Source organism: Phascolarctos cinereus, unplaced genomic scaffold (assembly GCF_003287225.1).
Source record: "Phascolarctos cinereus isolate Bilbo 61053 unplaced genomic scaffold, phaCin_HiC Scaffold_1;HRSCAF=81, whole genome shotgun sequence".
Classification (NCBI taxonomy): Eukaryota; Metazoa; Chordata; class Mammalia; order Diprotodontia; family Phascolarctidae; genus Phascolarctos; species Phascolarctos cinereus.
Window position 1 is genome coordinate 145,227,739 of NW_027555514.1, and position 20,113 is coordinate 145,247,851.

Genomic DNA, 20,113 nt, shown 5'->3' on the forward strand with positions numbered 1-20,113 from the left:
ATTCAACATCTGCAAAACCTTCCCCAGCCCTTCAAACCTTCTCTTCCTCCCAATCTGCTTGTTCATTTCTGTTAATTTGCCATCATACTATTTGTCACTCGGGCTCAAGAACCTTCTTGTTACCTTTAACAAGAGACTCCTCTCTCCATGCATTCAACAAGTTACTAAGTTTTATTAATTTTTCCCTCAAAACCTCCCTCATATCCGTTGCCTTTGCCATTGCCAAATTGCTACCAATAACTCAAGTACAGGCTCTCATTGCCTCCTGCATAGGCTATAGTAAAAGTTTCCTGGCTCCAAATCTTCACACCTCTAATTTTATAGACAATTGCCAGATCAATTTCACTACATACCTCATGTCATATCATCCCCAACACTGTTCAGAAATGTTCAGTGACTCCTTATTCCCTAACAGAGTCCAGTCTCATTATCCTGGCATTTAATTTTTTTCACAGTTTGGGCCCAGTATAACTTTTCACCCTTATTTCCCATTGCTTTACTTTGTACGTGTTGCACTACTTGCACAGGATAGGACACTTTGTGTCTTAGGCTTTCTCAACTCCATACTTTGGTTCACGTTGTTCTATTTACCTGAAATTCCCATTCCTAATACCTACCCATCCTTCCAATCCAATCCAACCTCATCATACCAGTTCTACTATGAAGGATTCCCTGATTTACCATAGGTATAAAAAGTATATAGCTTATTTGAACATCAGACCTTATTAGGACCTCTCACCACTTTCACATTTTTCCTTCTTATATTCTTCCTAATTACAAGTATGAATGTATTCTCTTTCTTCGTTTTTATATCACCAGTAGCAAAGTGCCTTGCACATAAATAAAAAGAAAAAAAAATTTGCTTAATGATTGAATGTTTAAGTGCTTATACAATATTGGAGGACATTTGAAAAGATCTTGTGTTAAGGGGTCCCCTGAACTTGTCTTTTTGTATTGCCACATTTTCCAGAAACACTGGACCCAAAGTATGCAGGAGGACCTGAACAAGGACCAACCCCCTCACCCCGGAGCTGACATAATTTGTTGTTTGTACCCCAAACTGGACTCTTTGTGTGTCCTTGGGAGTCAAGACAGGTGCCAGCCAGTCTGTGCTAGACTGGGAAACTGCTTTTGCATCTGAGACTCTTGTAGACAAGCAGACCATTATATCTTTATAGTCTAGCAGTTCTCAAGGAAAAAGAATACTGCTTTTGCCATCTTAATTACTCATGATTCTCCTCATCTCTTTGTCACAATTTCATAAATATCTAAGCTTCTGTTTGGATTGTGAACTCTTTGCCCAGGCTTAGGGTTCCACATGCATGTTCATTTCTCTTATAATAAATCTAGTTGCAATCCAATATTTCGTAGACTTTTAATACTGTTTTTTGCTAACATTTTTAAGTGACTTAAAAATTCTTTCTCCAATCATTGCGCGCCATTCATCTCTTCAGTAAATGATCACTTAATTGATGATGCAGAGACAAATTTCAGCATGGTCTCTAGCTGAATAATCATAAATCCTAGTAAGGCTGTGCATATTAATGAAAAATTTTATTTTTTAAAAATCTAGAAGTTATATTTACATAAAAATGTTATAAATTACTAATATAGTTTTATTTCTGATAAAGTATAACTAGAACTCTAATATATAAAAAGAAATAATATAGTAGCCTTTGGGATATTTTCCTTCTCTTTTGTTACATGTGAAATAGAATAGTTTTTATTTTAATTACTCTTACAATTCCATGGCCTTGGTGTTTCAAAATAGCCCAAATAAACATCAGGGTGTTTTTTTTTTATTAAGTAGTCCCTTACACTAAGGTAGAAGATACTGAATTAGTGAAAACACCTAGTACTACTTCTTTTGTACTCTGGCTGAGAACCTATCAGAAGCATAGACTATTTATACTATAAGAAATGTGCTTATTTTTGCAAATGTGAGAACAAGTATTTCATTAATTGCTTGTTTTTCTTGCAGGAATTACCTGGACCTTGCTCCATGAGATGGATTACCAGAAGTACATTTCTGTTAGACATGATTACATACTTCTTCCAGAACATGCCCTAACCAATACAACACGTCTTCGATGGTGGCAGCCTTTTGTAATCAACAATGGGATAGTGGTTTCAGGTGTTGAACGTGCTCAGTGGGCATTAGACAACATATTGATTGGAGGAGCAGAAATCAATCCCAGTCAACTGGTGGATACTTTTGATGATGGTAAGAAAGACGACACCAAGTGTTTCCTGTACTCTGAACTTTCTGCCCTATGACTTATCAAACTTTAATTGATAAACTGATGATATACTTCTCAATATATTTTCTAACTTTAAATATATTTTAATATTGTAACAGTGTTACTAAGTTCTAAAAACTAATTTCAGAAACCAGAGAAGTAATCAGTTTCTCTTTATTATTCCCCAATATTTAGCAAAAAATGTCAAGTTGATGGTATCATGCATAGTATTACCACTTAGGCCACTAAGAAGTGAAAGCAGAACTACAATATAACTTCTATATCTAACTGGGGTTTACTAAATGATATAAAACTACCCATTAAATAAGCCTGAGGATAATGAAGGTTGTTGTAACATGACTGACTACCTCCAAAATCCTATCAGGCCCGTGCTGAGTCTTCATGTCCCCACACTCAAATCTCTGAAGGGTTAGAAATAATAAAACTTTAGGGAAATTGTATCAATATATTAAAAAAAAAAGACTTTGCTTCCTACACTGTTATCAGTAAAATGTTTGTTTTTGATATGACATTGAAGCAGCTTTGGGAAGCGCTGATTGGTCACAGTATAGATGAATGAACTTGTGAACACTCTTTCAGACTCACAATTGGTCTTTTGGGCATCTTGGCCATAACACATAATTAATGCCTTCAGCAGCCTTAGACACAGGAGCCTGTTGTCTGGATGAGAGGCCTGTACTATGCAATTCCTCCTAATTATCTAGGATGACACACATTTAGTAACCTTGGGAGGCAACTGTTATCTAAAGATAGGCAGCCTGCTCATTGCAAATTCCAATAATTATCCTGAGAATTCCCTTAAAAGCTTCTAACTAAAGTTACAAAGGAAAAAAATATTGCACTTTTTAACAGGCAAGGTAAGAAAGTAAATGGTTACAATATACTCCATAGAAAGCTATTACCTCAACAAACAAGCAAAAAAAGTATTACAATGCATTCTTATTAATAAGTGTTTCAGGGACTGAGGAAAGTAATTGAACAAAATGGTGATTGCCCTGGTAGTTTCAGCACATAATAGGAGGTGAATGGATCTCACATAGGGGCTAAGCTCACCATTTTATCTTACTTCTACAGGCAGAAATTTATAAATTGATGGCACCTGGAATTGTGAAGTATGCTATAACAGTCATGAAAGGCATTCATTAAGAAAAAGGCTAACTACAGCAAATACACTGAAATCATTTTAGTTTGATCATTTTTGTATTGCTGTAACATATTTAGCTATCACATAGTTACAGTTCTGTTACTTTATAAAAGATCATCAAGCATAATTTTCTAATATGTTGCCACATAATGGTTTTGTAATCATTGCACTCGAACTTAAATGTTTTCTTTGACCTGACTTCTTGCCATGGCACTAAATGTATGAGCTAAACTAAATACAGATAAATTTGCTAGAGTATGAAAAAAATAAATGTTTCTTAAGCTAAGTGCTAGGAATACCAAGACAAAAACACACACATACCGCCCTTTAAGAACTTACATTATACTAATAGGGATACAACTTATACATAAAAAAGACAGAATACAATTAATTTTAAGAAAAGAAAGAGTACTGAGAACTAGGGAGATCAGAGAAGGCTTCATGGAGGAAATGGTACTTTTGTCAATCCTTGAAGGAAGAAGAGAACATATGAGTGCACTCCACACATCAGATTTGGCCTGCTTGGATACACAGAGATAGAAAGAAAATGTATGGTTGGAGGTACAGAGTGATGGAGAGACATATGAAATAAATTTAGAAAGGTATGCCAAGCTGAGGAGTCTGCATTTCATCCTAAAGGTGTGGCAGAGGAGGATTACTTTGTGCGGACAGTAGATTTGGAAAGGAAAGAGTAGAATCAGGGGGGAAAAAAACAATTAGAAGGCTATTACAATATTTAGGACAGAGGTAATGAGGTCCTGAACTTGGCTGCTGGTCATGTAAGTGGATGCAAGTGCTGTGGAGGTAGAATCAATAAGACATGGCTATTGATTGTATTTTGAGGGTAAGGAGGGAGAGGGAGTCAAGGGTAACTTTAGTTACTAATCTTGGTGTCTGGGAAACTTGGAGTAGGGGTGGATGGGAGGGAGGGACAGATCATCAGTTCTCTTTGAAACTTGGAGGTAATTTATTTCCAATTTTCCATAACAGAAGGCATTTCTCATGAAGAAAACTGGAGTTTTTACCCTAATGCAGTCAGGACTGCAGGATTCTGTGGAAATCCATCATTCCACCTCTACTGGCCAAATAAGAAAAAGGACAAGACTGACAACATTCTCTCCTCCCGAGAGCTCATTATACAGCCAGGCTACATGATACAGTTTAAAGTAAGAGAACGTTGTTCCTCAAGATGGTTTGTCATTGCATCACTTATAAGGCCCACATACTGTTCAAAATAGAGGAGTAAATTCATCCACTCATTCGCTGATTATTTACTCAAAGAGATGTAGTCCCATGGTAGGATATTTCAAAGATACTTTTATTGAATAAGCACAGTTGTTTATATAAAGATACTACCTGGAAGAGTAAATTGAAAGAGCAGGCCTTAGAGTCAGGAAGACCTGGGTTCAGGTACTGCCTCTGACACTGATACTGGCCGCATGATCTCGGTCAAGTCTCTTAACTTTTCAGTACACTCCCACCTCCATCCCTGCTCCCCCAATCCTACTCCCCTCCACAGCTCATTAGGACAACAAATTGCAAAGCAGTTCAGGGTCTGTATTAATAGGGGGAATTCCCAGATCAAGCATTGCCTATTTCAGGGAAATCACAGGTCCAGTCCATTTCTTGAAAAATAGTTTATTGAGGTACTATCTCTGGGATCAGTTTGAAAAAGTATCAAGAAATCTGAACCATCTTACCATTAAGAAATGTACACCATGCCTACTTAGCAAATTTTACACTTGTAAACTGGATTACCATTTTCTATACTTACCTGTGTAAAATCTTAGTAGGAACTTTTGTTTCCATCTATAAATTTTTTCTTTCCTTTTTTTTCGTTTTCAAATTGGACTTTTTATATTTCTGCTTTTCATGGCCTCCATTTTTCTCTCTCTCTCCTTTTCTTTCTCTTTATGTCATTTCCTGTGCCGCAGTGTCTCATCTTTTTTTTTTCCCTAGCTGTCAGGAAGATCCAAGTTCAAATATGGCCTTAGACTCTTATTAGCTGTATAACCCTGGGCAGGTCACTTAAACTGACTGCCTCAGTTTCCTCATCTATAAACATGAGAATAACAATAGCACCTTCATCCCAGGATTATTGTGAGCATCAAATGACATAATATTAGTAAAGTGCTTTCCAAACATTATTCCACATATGCTCATGTCCAAAAGTCCTATAGGGGATCACAACACATAAGTGTGTGTTTTTTAAAGTCCTAGTAAGTCTGTACATACATGTTTGGTTCAGATGAGAAAGTAGATACATGGTATCAAAATGAGGTTGTCTTCACTCCCAAGCCTAACCCCTGAACCTGCACCTTGAATTTTATTCATGTTTCCCCTTTGCTTCATCAGTCATCCACTCCTCTGCAATCTTTTCCCCTCCTCTAGCTTCGTCCTCCTAATCTACAAAACAAGCCTATTTCCCCCATCCTTAAAAGTACATAAAAACCCTTTCTTCATGCCTCACTCAGTCCTCATCATCTCACCATCTGACCGCCTCCCCACCACTGGTACTAAAATAGCTCTTTCCTTATCAGTAAATTCAATGACTTCTCTTTTGTCTCCATGTTTATTGATTCTCCTGATGGCACAGACCATCAGTACTTAATATCCTCTCTTCCCTTAATAGCAATGATACTGCAGTTCCATAATTCTCCTTGTAGTTTTCTAACCACTTTTTCTCTTTGAATAGCATTATTTTCTTTTAGTCTACGTCAATCTCTCTCCCTTTCCCAGATGCCTAAAAAAAAAAAAGGATTGTGTTACATAACTAGAACTAGTAATTTTTGAAAAACTTACTTCTGATCTTTCTATTCCCAAATTGCTTTTATTTAATAAGATTGATAACTATGAATCTTTGTGGTTTCCTAGCAGGCTACTGATGTTTTCTAAATATTTATAAGCAGGGCATATTGTGCTATATAATTCATGATATTAAATGTCCATTCACATTTGTTTCAGATTGTAGTGGGATGTGAAGCCAGTTCTTGTGGTGACCTCCACTCTGTAATGTTAGAATATACTAAGGATACAAGGTTAGTGAAATATTTCATTATTCAATTTAAAATTAGCCCACAGACCAAAAATTTTATCTAAGTTTAATAGAATTTCTTATAAGCTTTCTTTATTAATTCATTTAATAAATGTTTATTGAGTATATACAGTGTGCCAGGCACATTGTAGATATTGGGAATACAAAGACAAAAACAATTCCTACCCACAAGGAGCTTACATTTCTAATAAAGGGAAACAACATGAATATGGATATATAAAAACAAAATATAAGTAGAATAAATGCAAAGTAATTTCCAGGGTGGAAAGTCACCAGCAACTGTAGGGAAATCAGAATAGCACTTGAGGTTAGCCTTGAATAAATCTGGAGATTCTGTAAGGTAAAGGTAAGGAAGGAGAGGATTCCAAGCATGAAATTTGGGAAAGCCTGAACAAAGGCACAGAGCTAAGAGCTGGAGTATTTAAGAGTGTTACCAAGTAGAACAGTAATGTGCAAAAAAACAAGAAAGGGAGGCTGAAGCCAGGTTGTGAAGGGTTTTAAATGAAAAAAAGAGGTGTCTATATTTATCCTACAATGGCTTGGGAACAATTTAAGCTTCTTCTACCGGAGAGTGATACAGCAAATTTGGCAGCTATATGGAGGCTGGATGGGAGAGACAAGAAAGAGAGAGGGAGCTCTAAATAGCAGGTTCTTGCAATAATTCAAGAGCAAGGTGGCAAGGGCCTGAACTAGGATAGTGATCACAGGAAGAATGAAGAATTGAAAATGATTCCAAGTTTGTAATCTGGTTGACTGGAAGGATGGTGGTGTTCTCTAGAGGAAGGGAATTAGGGTAAGGTAGAGGCTGGGGGTTAAGGGAATAATAAGTTCTGTTTTGGGCATACTGAGTTTATGATGCCTATGGGACAAAGTTAGAAATCTTTAATAGGCAGTAGGTGATTTATACCAAATCTCAAGAGAAAGATGTTGAATGTATATGGAGATTTGGGAGTCATTTCCATAGGTACATGGTCTCCAAAAAGAACCCCAAGGGGGAGAGATTATAGAGAGAAAAGAGGCAAGGGCAGTGCGATAAGGTATTCCCATATGTATGGGCTGAAACACAACCAAGGAGAGTAAGAAAGCAGTGTCTTGAAAGTCCATGGAGGAGAGGGTATCAAGGATGATTGTGTGGTCAACGCATCATGTATCACAGAGTGGTCTAGAATGATGAGGACTGTGGCCACAAATTAGGCATTTAAGAGATCACTGGTAACTTGGAGTTTCCATTTGAGTGAAACATTTTTTGAAGGAGAATTTTGCTTATGGGCTTAAATATATTTAAACCGAAAAGGTCAGGTGAAATCTGTCATGAGTAATGTCATAACTACTAAAATAAACTGTAATCTTTTCTATAGCTTTACACAGATCATAAAAAATTTAAACCTATCTTGCATTAAAATAATAATTTGTCTATTCATCATTTGTAATAAAATGCACCAAAAATTTTAAATCATCTTAATTTAATCTCAAACTCACCACTATCATATTAGTCAGGCTTGCTGCCTTTCTCCTTTTTAAGATTACTCTAATGTACTTTCTTTGGGTTTTTGGTTTGGTTTTTTTTTTGGTAGATCCGATTCCTGGCAGCTTGTCCAGACACAATGCCTTCCTTCTTCTTCAAACAGCATTGGCTGTTCTCCCTTCCAGTTCCATGAAGCCACTATCTATAATTCCGTCAACAGCTCCAGTTGGAAGAGGATAACCATCCAGTTGCCTGATCATGTGTCTTCTAGGTAGGCTCCATAAGGTCATTTCCTCATGGAACTGTCAGACCAACCCTGAAAAGCTCATCTGAAGCTGTGGGGAAGTCTGAAAAAGCAAAAGATAGTTTTAATCTTCAAACAACAGTATGAAGTGGTTGATAGTAGCCTAGGAGCTAGAGAGTCATGGGTTCAAGTCCCAATTCTGACACCTACTGGCTGTGTAACCCTGGATATATCACTTATGCCTTCAGGGAACAAGACAGTTCTCTGAGACTATATACCTCACATAATCCAGACACCAACCTACAGTGGCAGAGGAAATCTCCTCACTCAGAAGTTTCCTTACCAATGAAATCATAAATCCAGTCCCTATCCTGCTAAGATAAAAAGCTGGCGACTGTATTTTCCAGAAATGTTTTAGTTTAAGCAATCAATAGCCATGGAGGAAGTAGGAAATCAGGTGCAAAAATGCATAAAGTACCAGAAACTTAGACCTTGAATTTTATGTTATATAAATGACATGGTCCCAGATAATGTTACCTAGAACTTATCATACAAAAACACAATTTTTACACAATTAAAAATACCATATCAGTATCACTCTAGAGATTTCCTCTGGGAAAACTGACCTTGTTACTACATAATAATTCTGTGTAATAATAGTTCTTTATTTCCCTTATAGTGCAACACAGTTTCGCTGGATCCAGAAAGGAGAAGAGACTGAAAAACAAAGTTGGGGAATTGATCACGTCTATATAGGAGAAGCCTGCCCCAAACTCTGCAGTGGCCATGGATACTGTACAACTGGAGCTGTGTGTATCTGTGATGAAAGTTTCCAAGGTCAGAACTCCTGAATTTCCTTCCCAATACAGTCAGTGTACTGTCTAAATCCATGCCTTCTTAACATCTGTACAAGAATGGGTGAATAACTAAAAAAGAAGTTATTGAGCATTTACTATATATGGTGGGCATTCTACTAAATGCTGGGGACAGGGATACAAACACAAAACCAAAGACAGTCCCTGCCTCAAGGTGCATACATTTTAATGGGGGAAAAATAGACATAAAGGAGTAGCCACCAGGGAGGGCTATTTTGGTTTAGAAAGTTACAAGGATGGGCAGCATGTAGGGAGCAAGGGCCAGAGAATACTCTCACATGGTGGCAAGAAAAATAGCTAGTGAGTGAAATGAAGTATGGCTGGAGCTAAGCCTAGATGAAGCAGGAGATATGATGCAGCCTCCAATCAGGACAGCAAGACCTCAGGGAAGGAATTCTGGAGGGGTGAAAGGATTAAATCCTCTAGGGCAGAGGTATCAAATTTAAGGCCAGTTGTCAAAGGGCCAGGAAAACTCCTCTGGGAACCAGATTAAAATGTAATTGGGAAATGTTTAACAAAATAAATAAAAATACAATGCAATGTAGATAATGTTAAAGGTATATTTCTAAATCAGTGTGCTGTCAGGAATCTGTTTCTATTTGAGTTTGACACTACCTCTGTAAGGCAGTGATATCAAACTCACATAGAAACGGAGGCTACTAATCTGTACATATTGACTTAGTTTAAAATGAAATGTCATCTATGTTTTGTTATATTTTTATTTATTTTGTTAAGTATTTCTCAATTTCATTGTAATCTGGCTCAGCTACACTTGGGAGTGTTATGGGACACATGTTTGACACCCCTGGCAGGTGAAAGATGAAATGCCTGAGGAAACAAAGGTTTGAGCTTCTGAGCATATTGATTATTAAGCAATGCATGCCAATTGCCTACCAGATCTGGACCAGACCTCTTTAGCTTAGGGCTGGACCTGAATACAGGGGCAGACAGACTTTTGTGCATTAAAAACAATTACTTGAATAAGACCAATGAATTAAAAGAAAACAACCAGGACACAAATTAGGTGATGTGATTTCTACTTGGAGGAAAAATTATGGACTTTCCAAGTTGGGAAGGGAAGGGCAAACAAATACAATTCCCTGAAATCAGAGGTATTCTACTCCCCCCAAGTATCTGAATTCAATTAAAGGAACATGGAAACAATAACTGATTAACCAGTATGAGGCCAGTTTTCAGATAAAACATATGGGTCACCTGAGATGAGAAACTGTGAGAAAACTCCTTGTATCAATCTTTGGATCCAATTGGGTTTTCTGGTCAGCATAACCTAGGTCCTTAGTTAAGGGTCTCTAAGCAGTAAGCAGAAGTGGTCCACCTTCCTAGCCATGCAGGACTAGGGTCAAACAATGTAACAAAGTCTTCTCAATTACTACAATGGAATACAGTTTTCTCACAAGACAGAAATTGGACTAACCCCAAGATGGAGTCAGTGCAGTTCACTCAATTCCTACTACCAGTTGCAGTTCGAACCCCCTCACACCTCTGCTCTAGGGAATAATCGTGATATTTATGTAGTGCCAGAGCTGAACTCAAAAAGATGAGTCTTACTGACTCCAGGCCTAGCCTTCTATCCACTGTACCACTTGGCTGCCCTGCATTAGATTAGCTTAGGGTTTTCCTGGTGCCTGTTTGCCAAATTTTATTTTCAAACAAATGAGGCATAGTTCTGGAGCTCACTTTCAAAACTCCACTATCATTTTTTTATCTTCAGAATATCTATCTCATTTTATTTGTAGTTGGGTTTACCCTGTCTACAAGTCTACAAATTCTACATGATGAGTAGAGGCATAAATGTCACACTTATTCTTAGAAGAATCATGGTTTTTGTGCCAATTTTTCAGACTCCAAATAGGAACTCAATCTGTTGGATAAAAAATAGAGAAGTAAAGGGTGAAGGTGGGATAGCTCCCATACTTACCCTTGAAAGAAGATAATGGATTCTCTTGGGAGGCAATGGGATGCTCCTTGATTTGGGAGTTAGGAAATCTGGGTCTCAGATTTGATGGCACTGATTTGCTATAAGAACTTGGGCAAACCTTTGAATTTCTCTGGGACTCAATTTCTTATTTGCAGTGATGGATTAGGAGGTAGAAAAGCAGGGTTTGCATTCTTTTCTCTAATGTTCCTTCCATGTCATCACCGTACCAAGTATTTTGCTTCCATGGTCAAAAGGGAAGTAAGAGCTGAATGGGAACCACAGGGAAAGACAGTCTGCTGCTAGGGACAATTTGCTTTCTAGCCTGACTTGGAAGGAATCCTTCAAGTACCAACTGGATATACAGCTAAAAAAGGAAATGAGGGTGATAAGAGCTGATTAACTCTAGGGTTACCTTCTGTCTGCTTGGTATAGATCTTAGATGTTGTATATCACCCATTAGAGTGTAAGCTCCTTGAGGAAACTTATTTTCGTCTTTCTTCATATTCCCTGAGTTTGACACAGTGCCTGTCACCTACTAGGCACTTAATCAAATTAAAAAAGTCTTGAGGATCCATTGCAACTCACATGACACTGAAAAGTAAATGAATCAAAAACATCCCTATTTTTCTACCATTTAAATCAAGGTAGGACTCTCAATGCAGAGGTAACTATTATTTAAGCAGCTATACCCCAACTTCTTCTGCAACATCCATCAGCCTACATGACAGATAAAAATTCCAGAGATATAATATTTTTAATGCATTTAATTGATCAATAGGCACATTTTAAAAAATGCTTTGGCAACTGCATAGTTTAGAAAATGTTGACTTACATACTAAAGACTATCACGACCCCAAAAGAATGTCCTGAATAAAGAAGAAACAAAGCTTCACATTTTGTCATCCTAGTCATAATCATAATGTACTAAATCCTGATTTTGTTTGTTCCCGCTCTCTGGTAATTTTCCCAGCTTGCTCTTACAATGATTATTTTTTCTCCTCTAGGAGATGACTGCTCTGTTTTTAGTCATGACCTTCCAAGTTACATTAAGGACAATTTTGAGTCAGAAAGAGTCACTGAAGTAAATTGGGAAACCATACAAGGTGGTGTAATTGGAAATGGATGTGGACAGCTGTCACCCTATGCCCATGGAGACTCACTGTACTTTAATGGATGTCAGATAAGGCAAGCTGTTACAAAACCACTGGACCTCACTCGAGCAAGGTAATAAATGACTCTACATTCAGTTCTGGAAACAGTGTGCTGCATAAGGGGCCAGTTCTCCTCTAAACGATGTAATGGGGTGGATCCCAAGTACATATTATCTAAAGGCAGCTAATCCAAACACGGCTGGACTTAAGGATATCCTCCCAGCTTACCTGGCTTCCCAATTATACTTAAGTTACTATTGGAATCTATTTACAATTCTCAGCACACATTGGCTGAGGGGTAGTTATTTAGGAGTGAAGATATTTTTATTTCATTGTCATGTTAACATCCCCAGTGGCTAGTTTGACTTATGCTGCCTTTCAGTGCACAAAAAGTATAGACGGTTGCAGCATTTCAGCAAAGCTTTAAAGCATGAAATGTAACAAACACATAAATTGAACAATCAAAATTTTTTTCTTAAAATACAAAATTAGACTTTGTGAGATATTTAGGATATATTACTAAATAGAAATTTAACAGACTGCAGCATTAACATGTATGTCAGAAAACTGGATGCTTCTCTTTTATGAGATTTTGAAACAAGAGAAATACACACATGCAAAACCAACTTTAATACTTACTTTAATTTTCTTAAAAATTACTTCCCCTGGGTTTTGTTTTTTTTACAGCAAAATAATGTTTGTTTTACAAATCGGGAGTACCTCACAGACAGACAGCTGCAATACCAATCTGAGTGACCCCAACACCGTGGACAGGGCAGTTTTACTCCAATATAGTGTAAATAATGGCATCACTTGGCAAGTCATCGCACAGCATCAGCCAAAGGACTTTATACAAGCCCAAAGAGTGTCCTATAATGTTCCATTGTAAGTACTGGATTTCTTTCTTTTTTTTAAAAAAAAGCATTGTTGCCATTCTATTTTTTTTTGAGGCAATTGGGGTTAAGTGACTTGCCCAGGGTCACACAGCTAATAAGTGTCAAATGTCTGGTCTGAGGCCACATTTGAACTCAGGTCCTCCTGATTCTATGCACTGTGCCACCTGGCTGCCCCTATGTACTGGATTTCTAAAGACGTTATCACAAATACCTATTGTAATCTTCTGCTGGGGGGAGAGGCAGAGACAAATAAATGAAAAATAAAAGCTGTCAGCTATTTTCTAACACTGACCAGTAAACAAGTAATAAAGAATAATAATTAAAAAGGGAAACAATTACATTGCTGTTTGGTTGTTTATGATTATTGTTATCACTGTATTAGCTGCTATTAGGGAAATATAAAGATTTTAAGACTTTGAGCTGGAAGGCACCTGTAAAGTCACATAGATTAAACCCATCATTTTACAGATGAGAAAAAGCTGAGGCCCATAGAGATGAAATGATGTGGCCAAGGAAACATTCAAATATAGGAGTCAGTATATGAAACCAGGTCCTCCGATATCACACCCATCTTTTCACTATACTATATTACCCTGGTACCTCAAGTAGATTCTAAACCTTCAGGAATATTTATAGTAGTACCTATTACTCCAGCTAAGCCAAATCCTCTATTTTTGAGATGTTTCCATTTCAGAAATTAAACCCCTGAAAGTTCTTCTTTTCCACATTTAACTTGCCTTATCCTTCTGTTTGTAACCCTAGGGAGGCACGAGTGAAAGGAGTTTTACTTCGTTGGTGGCAGCCACGCCACAATGGAACAGGTCATGATCAGTGGGCTTTGGACCATGTCGAAGTTGTTCTGTGAGTATCTGAATCATGTCACACCATGTCCATTTCAGAGGGCTTTTGAAATTCCTTCAATATGGCATGATCCTTAACTCAACTACAACTGTTCTGGAATAATGCTCTCAGCCAGATCACTTTGGCTTACATCCTTCAATGACTACAAAAAGTCTATAGATTATAGTCAATCACTGAAGAAGAAAAAAAACTAAATAAAACAATAGTCTGTGTGCCTTAGAAATTTCCATAAGGAATATATTCATATTAAAATTTTACAATATGTGTTAAATTGGTTAGGGCAGGAATCTCTAGAAACAGGAAAAACAATGTACCATGACTTGCTTGATGAGGTGACTTGCACTCATGTTCACTTAAGAGTGAACTGTCTAGCTCTCTATGCTGTCACTGATAGAAATATCCAAAAATATGTATTAGCCACTGATGCCTTAAGCATTTTTTCCCTTTACTGGGAAGAATACAGCTCAGAAAAGCTTCCACTTTATCAAATTCTCATTCTCAAGTCTCTTCCACAGCTTTCAAACTGTGTGTCTTCACTTCATCATTTCTCCCATATAACGATGATAGGGATGTCTCATCACTCTCAGCCCAATTGACTATGTTCCCTCACAGAGAGATGACTTACTTTTTCTCTAACAATCTAGTTCCTGTAGAACTGAAATGCTTATGTCTCGACGGGTTCGGACTGATGGCTCCCCGTGGTTGACAAGGAGAGGCGAATCTTCCCGGTAGATAGGTTCAAATGTTCATTCTGTTTACCAAAAAACAAAAGCACTGAAATCAGTCTTTTTTGCTGATTTCAGTCATTTTGAAAGTGAAATTTAAATGATCAGTTGATAGGAATGCCACCAGATTTGTTTTCTTTCCATCATAGCCATGAACCAAATTATTTGATCTTGAGTTAGCTCTTGACTTAGTTTTCACTGAGGCACCTGCTTGCATGGCATCCATATCAACCCCCCCAAACCAAAGAGCAAAACAGTCTCCACACCAGTCCCCACTGTGCGCTCTGCTGCTTCTACACAACTTGCTGGGCTCTGCCTCCATGACATAAAGGTGAAGTTGAAAGAAATGGAGGGAGGGTCAATGATTTCCAGACTCACTTTGAAATGGAAATAAGAGGCTGACCTACCATTCCTAAAACAGTGATTTTTACTAAGGCTTCCCCTTCTGGGCTCTGAAAGGAATCTTCATAAGATAAAGGATTTTAGAACAATTTTGCTATGATTATTTTTCCCTTTAGAGTGATTAAACAAATCTCCCTAAGACATAAGTCCACTTTCAAGTCATGTGTCTCTTGCCAAGAAAAATTTAAATTCACATTGTTTCTTGTCCCTGGAATATCTGAGCCAGCACCTATGGATGCATCAGTCTCAGAAAAACACACTAATTTCACATAACTCTTGTGAACCCCAACAATCATTAACATAGAAATTATGTGATGTGTTCTTTCCTTTCCAACTACCCAATGAAATTACAGTTACTTTTTCAAATTTCTATCATATCATTGAGAAGCCCAAAATGACTATGATTCCCATCCCCTTGGACTTAAAAGAGAGAGGGAAAGGAAATGTACATGTCCAAGGCACAAAGTAATCCAATGATAGGACTGGAAAGAGAACTTCACATTCCTCACTCTCAGTCCAGGGCTTTAAATTGGCTCCAGGATATCAGAAAGGACACAAGCAGCAAGCGTTTGTATCACAACTCTTGGGAATTATGTCATCTAACTTTTTGGACGAGTCATTCATTAATGGCCAGTAGAGAGTTGTTGGTGTTGCATTTTTGGAACTATTAACATCCATTGGGTTATTATACGTGACAGTTCAGATAATATAATGCTTATTTATTTCACTGGTGCTGCTGTGATTTGGATTTTCAAGGTAACTTGAAACTGAAAAACTACATTTTTACCCCCAGGTCAGATAATTCTCAGAACTCAAAGCACTGATCATTTGACAATCCTAGAAATTACACATTCAACCTATATTACTGCCTCTGGCTGTCATGTACACTAAAATGCTCCCCTTACATCTTTAAAGAAAGAAATGAGAATTGCTACAAAATGCATTTAATGCAGTTCTTTTTTCTACACACTAAAAAAAGAGAGAGAGAGAGAGAGAGAGAGAGAGAGAGAGATTGATCCAGTTTCTTTCTTGGGTAAATAATTCTAAAAGTCATCACTGTTGTCAATTCTTTTTTCAAGGAAGTTTAATAGCATAACATCAAAACATTATTTTTACCACTACATGAATTACTTCTACTTTTCCCCTTCTTTTAACATCTTTGGAAAAAAATAATATAAAGTTAGGTTCAATAAATTAGTTTTCTAAGAAACCTTTATATCACAAAAGCATTTCAGTTCAGTCATGCATTCAGCACATCTGGGAATGTATGATTTCAGTTATGAGACTAGACAGTTTAGTATGTAAGGTGTAATTCACAGCAGCTCATCTTAACTATTCCCCGATAAACACACCTGCTTAGCAGATTTCCAAATTAATTGTTAGGGCAAAAGTTGATCAAAGAGAGGTATTTATTTTCACCTTCAGAGTAAATCGTTTTCTTTCTAAAATGCACTTTAGACTACACCTTTCCCTTTAAAGGTTTAACTTTTAAGGAAATTACATTTTCAGAACCATATTTTTGATGTTTTCCATTTGTCTTATTATTTAACATTCTATGCCACTATATATTTTCCAAGTATATTTTTAGCATTTGCTAGCTAATTTGTACTTAATTTGATAGTTTAGTAAGCTAACTTCATTCATTCATTCATTTTCTTTGTCTAAAATAAATTTAAAACACAATAATATTAAAAATAACAATTTAAAGCAAAGGGAACCAAAGTGCCTAAGCAGCTCTCATGCTGCCTTCCAAAACTATCACCAGTTACTTATGCAGCAGCCATTGTTTGCTTAGGAATAGAAAAGTACACCTAGAAAGCCCCATCAATTGAAAGTATTGTTCTCTGAAATTTGCTTTTTCTAATGTTAGCCACCTTCCTAATTGGAGATGAGGATGACATCTCAAAAGAGTAACCTCCCTAATGGTGCACCTAGAAGTGTAGCTATCAACATGTTATTAAAACTAAGGGTCTAGGATGTTTATTGCTGCTTAGGTATTTTTTTTTTAGAATGTGTCTGACTGTATTTAAATCAAGACTGACCACAGAATTTTTTGGTTTTACTTTGGGGTTCTGTTTTGGGTTTGGGTTTTTTTTTTTGGTCTGCCTCTTAGGCAGTAAATTAGTGGTCAAGCATGGTATCTTAATGCTGAGTTCCGTCTCAGCCCCTGCCCTCAATATTAACCACAAAGCCATAGTCAGTTGATAAACAATTTTAATTGCAATGTCAAGACAGTTTGAAAATTTATGAATGCATCTTAAATGGATAGAGATAGGGATTGACACCTTGATTCATTGATGAAGGGCATCCCCAGATAAGAAAACTCCCACTATCAAAGCAGGCTGACACCTCCTCTATAATGTGTACCTAGAGCACTGATGGGTTAAGTGACTTTCCCAGGGTGACAAAACCAATAGACTCTATCCACTATGCCATTCTTCCTCTCCTTAAATGACTATATCACCTAGTAATAATTATTTGGATGAGTCTTAGTTTGAGTAGTTCTGTTTGATTTTAAAACACATTTTGTGATAAGGATTTTAGTTTCCTAAATAGGGGCATACATACTGGCAGGCCTTAAAAGACAGAAATTTAAACATGTCATGAACATTTAACTCACCTGCTTAATGTCCATTAGCTGCTTGAAAAAAAATAACTTCAGTTTCTGATACTTCTCAATAAAACTGAACAAAAAGGTGCTTCAGAATGAAATTAGTCACTAATATTCTGTTAAATATAAATATGTAATGTACTGAACTGTCCCCACCCCAGCCTCCTTAGCTCTATCAAGTAAGCAAATGTTTCACACTGTAAAGTCAGAATGACATGGGATGAAACAGCTATGAAGCAATTGAGGGGAAAGGGAGAATGTCTGGATTTGTTAGCTAGAGTAGAATATTTTCTCTCCAGAAACGTTTGTGAATACATTTTGGGCAGATCCCTCACAAGATCCATGCTGGTGGCGGCTCTTCTTAGGATAAAAGAGTATGTCCTGCCAATCTAAGAAAAATGTATTTTTGCAGGGGATTCCTGCTTGTATCCTAAGAATTTCCCACACCCAACTATGCATTTCATTTGTACATTTCATTATTCTTTGTCCTATAGTCCAAGTCACAACCTGTCATCTGCACAATGAAGTGGCACATTTTTTGCATGTGTATATTGAAAGTAATTTCTTTGTAAAATAGTGAACCTTTTAAAATGTGTCCAAAAGTTCATTCAGATTTCCTAAGGGGGGGGGAAATATACTATCAACTACAATCCAAAAAGCATTTATCACATTTTGATAAGTATATTAGTTCTGCTATCACCATCACATCCTGCTATTCATTTTCAAGATGTCACATTTTTGGCACAAATGATTTGTTTAAAAAAAAAAAAAGAGCATACTGGACTTGCTGCAAAGCATCTTTGTCCTGTATTTGAATTTGAACTCTATTATCTAGTTTAATGGGCTTTCCTGTTGCCCATTGCTTAGTATCTTTAGAAATGAGCATTTGGTAAAATAATTAACAAAACAGTTAATTAAAACAATAATAGTTGTTACATTAACTTAACATCTGTACTTTCTTCACAACATTTATGCCAAATGTAGTACTAGAGCTGTTTGTATTTTGACATGTGATTATGAGCAAATATTGCATGTTGTATCATATAGAAAAGATTATTATATACACTGATTTAAAGGGGATATGAAATAATTTTTTTCATTTTTATTTTCAAAAGAGATGAAAAATCCTATATTGCCTCTAAGCCTCATCAGACTTTTATGACTAATCACAGTGCTGCATGCATTGAAAGGCATTTTTTAACTTGTGTTATATTTCATTATTTGCTGTCATTGGTTTTACACTAGAGTAAGGTAAGTGCTATTACTGAATGTTGGGAAATGTTTAGTAGCGAAGCTTCTTCAATTTCACCTATTAAGGGGAGGGGTTAATCAAGATGATGACTTTATCATTGAAGAAATTCTATTCAACGAATGAAATTACTGGCAATCTTTGAAATGTCTGCCCATGTGAACTAAGAATTGTCAGTCAAGGTCACTAAAACATAACTTCTTTTGTTTTGGGGGGCTTTTTTTGTTTTTTTTTCCACTCTTTGGTGAGGCAATCGGGGTTAAGTGACTTGCCCAGGGTCATACAGCTAGTTAAGTATCAAGTGTCTGAGGCCATATTTGAACTCAGGTCCTCCTGACTCCAAGACTGGAGCTCTATCCACTTCGCCACCTAGCTGCCCCTAAACTGTCCATAACTTAACACCATACCTCTACATACCATACCTTAGTGGTTTTGAATACAGGATGCCTCAAATATACAACACAATCCTAAAACGAGTTCTCTTAACAAAAGACAAACAGCATTTAGGTACACACTAAAAAATAATGATTATATGTCTTTTTGGTTTTATAGAAGCTAAATATATTTGGCCTTTTTTTTTAAGCGCAGCCTATATTTGAATCAATCCAGCATAAACCAGGCATGGTCAATCTACCATCCTTGCCAATACAAATCCTCAGATTTTAATGAGCTTCCTTGAAGGAAACATGAAGAAGAAAAACTATATTTCAAATTGTTTTATGCCTGTGTTTAAAAGTAAACTCTTTGGGTGGATTGGAAGGGAAGGTAATATTTCATTATAGACACAGAGCCTTTCATCCATAATTCTGGTAAATTCTAGTGCTCATTTTGGGGTCAAGCTGGTCACTCTTGCTATATTCATATATGCAAAACAGTGATTTTTATATTCTAAAATTGAAAATGAAGGTACGGATTTTATGTAAAGAATAGTGGAGAAAGTGTAGGATTCACAATTGCTCTCTGACCACAGAGAAATGCAGTAGCATTTCATTGGTGAGTATGAATGGTAGCCAGATGATATTAAAGTCCACATGGTTCATTTAACCCTACATTCACCAATACAAACTACCATGCTGCCTGACAGCTAAATGGCTTATCTCTGCATCCAATGCAATGTTTTGTTTTTATACTATGAATGCAGCATTTATTTTGGCTGTGAAGAAGTTAATGACTTAATTAAAAAGTCTCAATACTTATGAAGTTGATATTACTTTCCCAATCTTCATCATCCTCCA

The 20,113-nt window shown here is 36.8% G+C and overlaps 1 protein-coding gene across 2 annotated transcripts in view; it reads left to right on the forward strand.

Annotated features, from left to right (window-relative positions):
• Positions 1-20,113, forward strand: part of RELN (reelin) — a 548,072-nt gene that overhangs the window by 522,318 nt on the left and 5,641 nt on the right. For both annotated transcript variants that reach the window (XM_020984542.2, XM_020984544.2), the window contains 8 exons: positions 1,982-2,224; positions 4,396-4,571; positions 6,370-6,443; positions 8,035-8,196; positions 8,849-9,006; positions 11,988-12,207; positions 12,822-13,019; positions 13,793-13,891. In XM_020984542.2, coding sequence (XP_020840201.1) covers positions 1,982-2,224; positions 4,396-4,571; positions 6,370-6,443; positions 8,035-8,196; positions 8,849-9,006; positions 11,988-12,207; positions 12,822-13,019; positions 13,793-13,891 — 1,330 coding nt within the window. The remainder of the gene's footprint in view (positions 1-1,981; positions 2,225-4,395; positions 4,572-6,369; positions 6,444-8,034; positions 8,197-8,848; positions 9,007-11,987; positions 12,208-12,821; positions 13,020-13,792; positions 13,892-20,113) is intronic.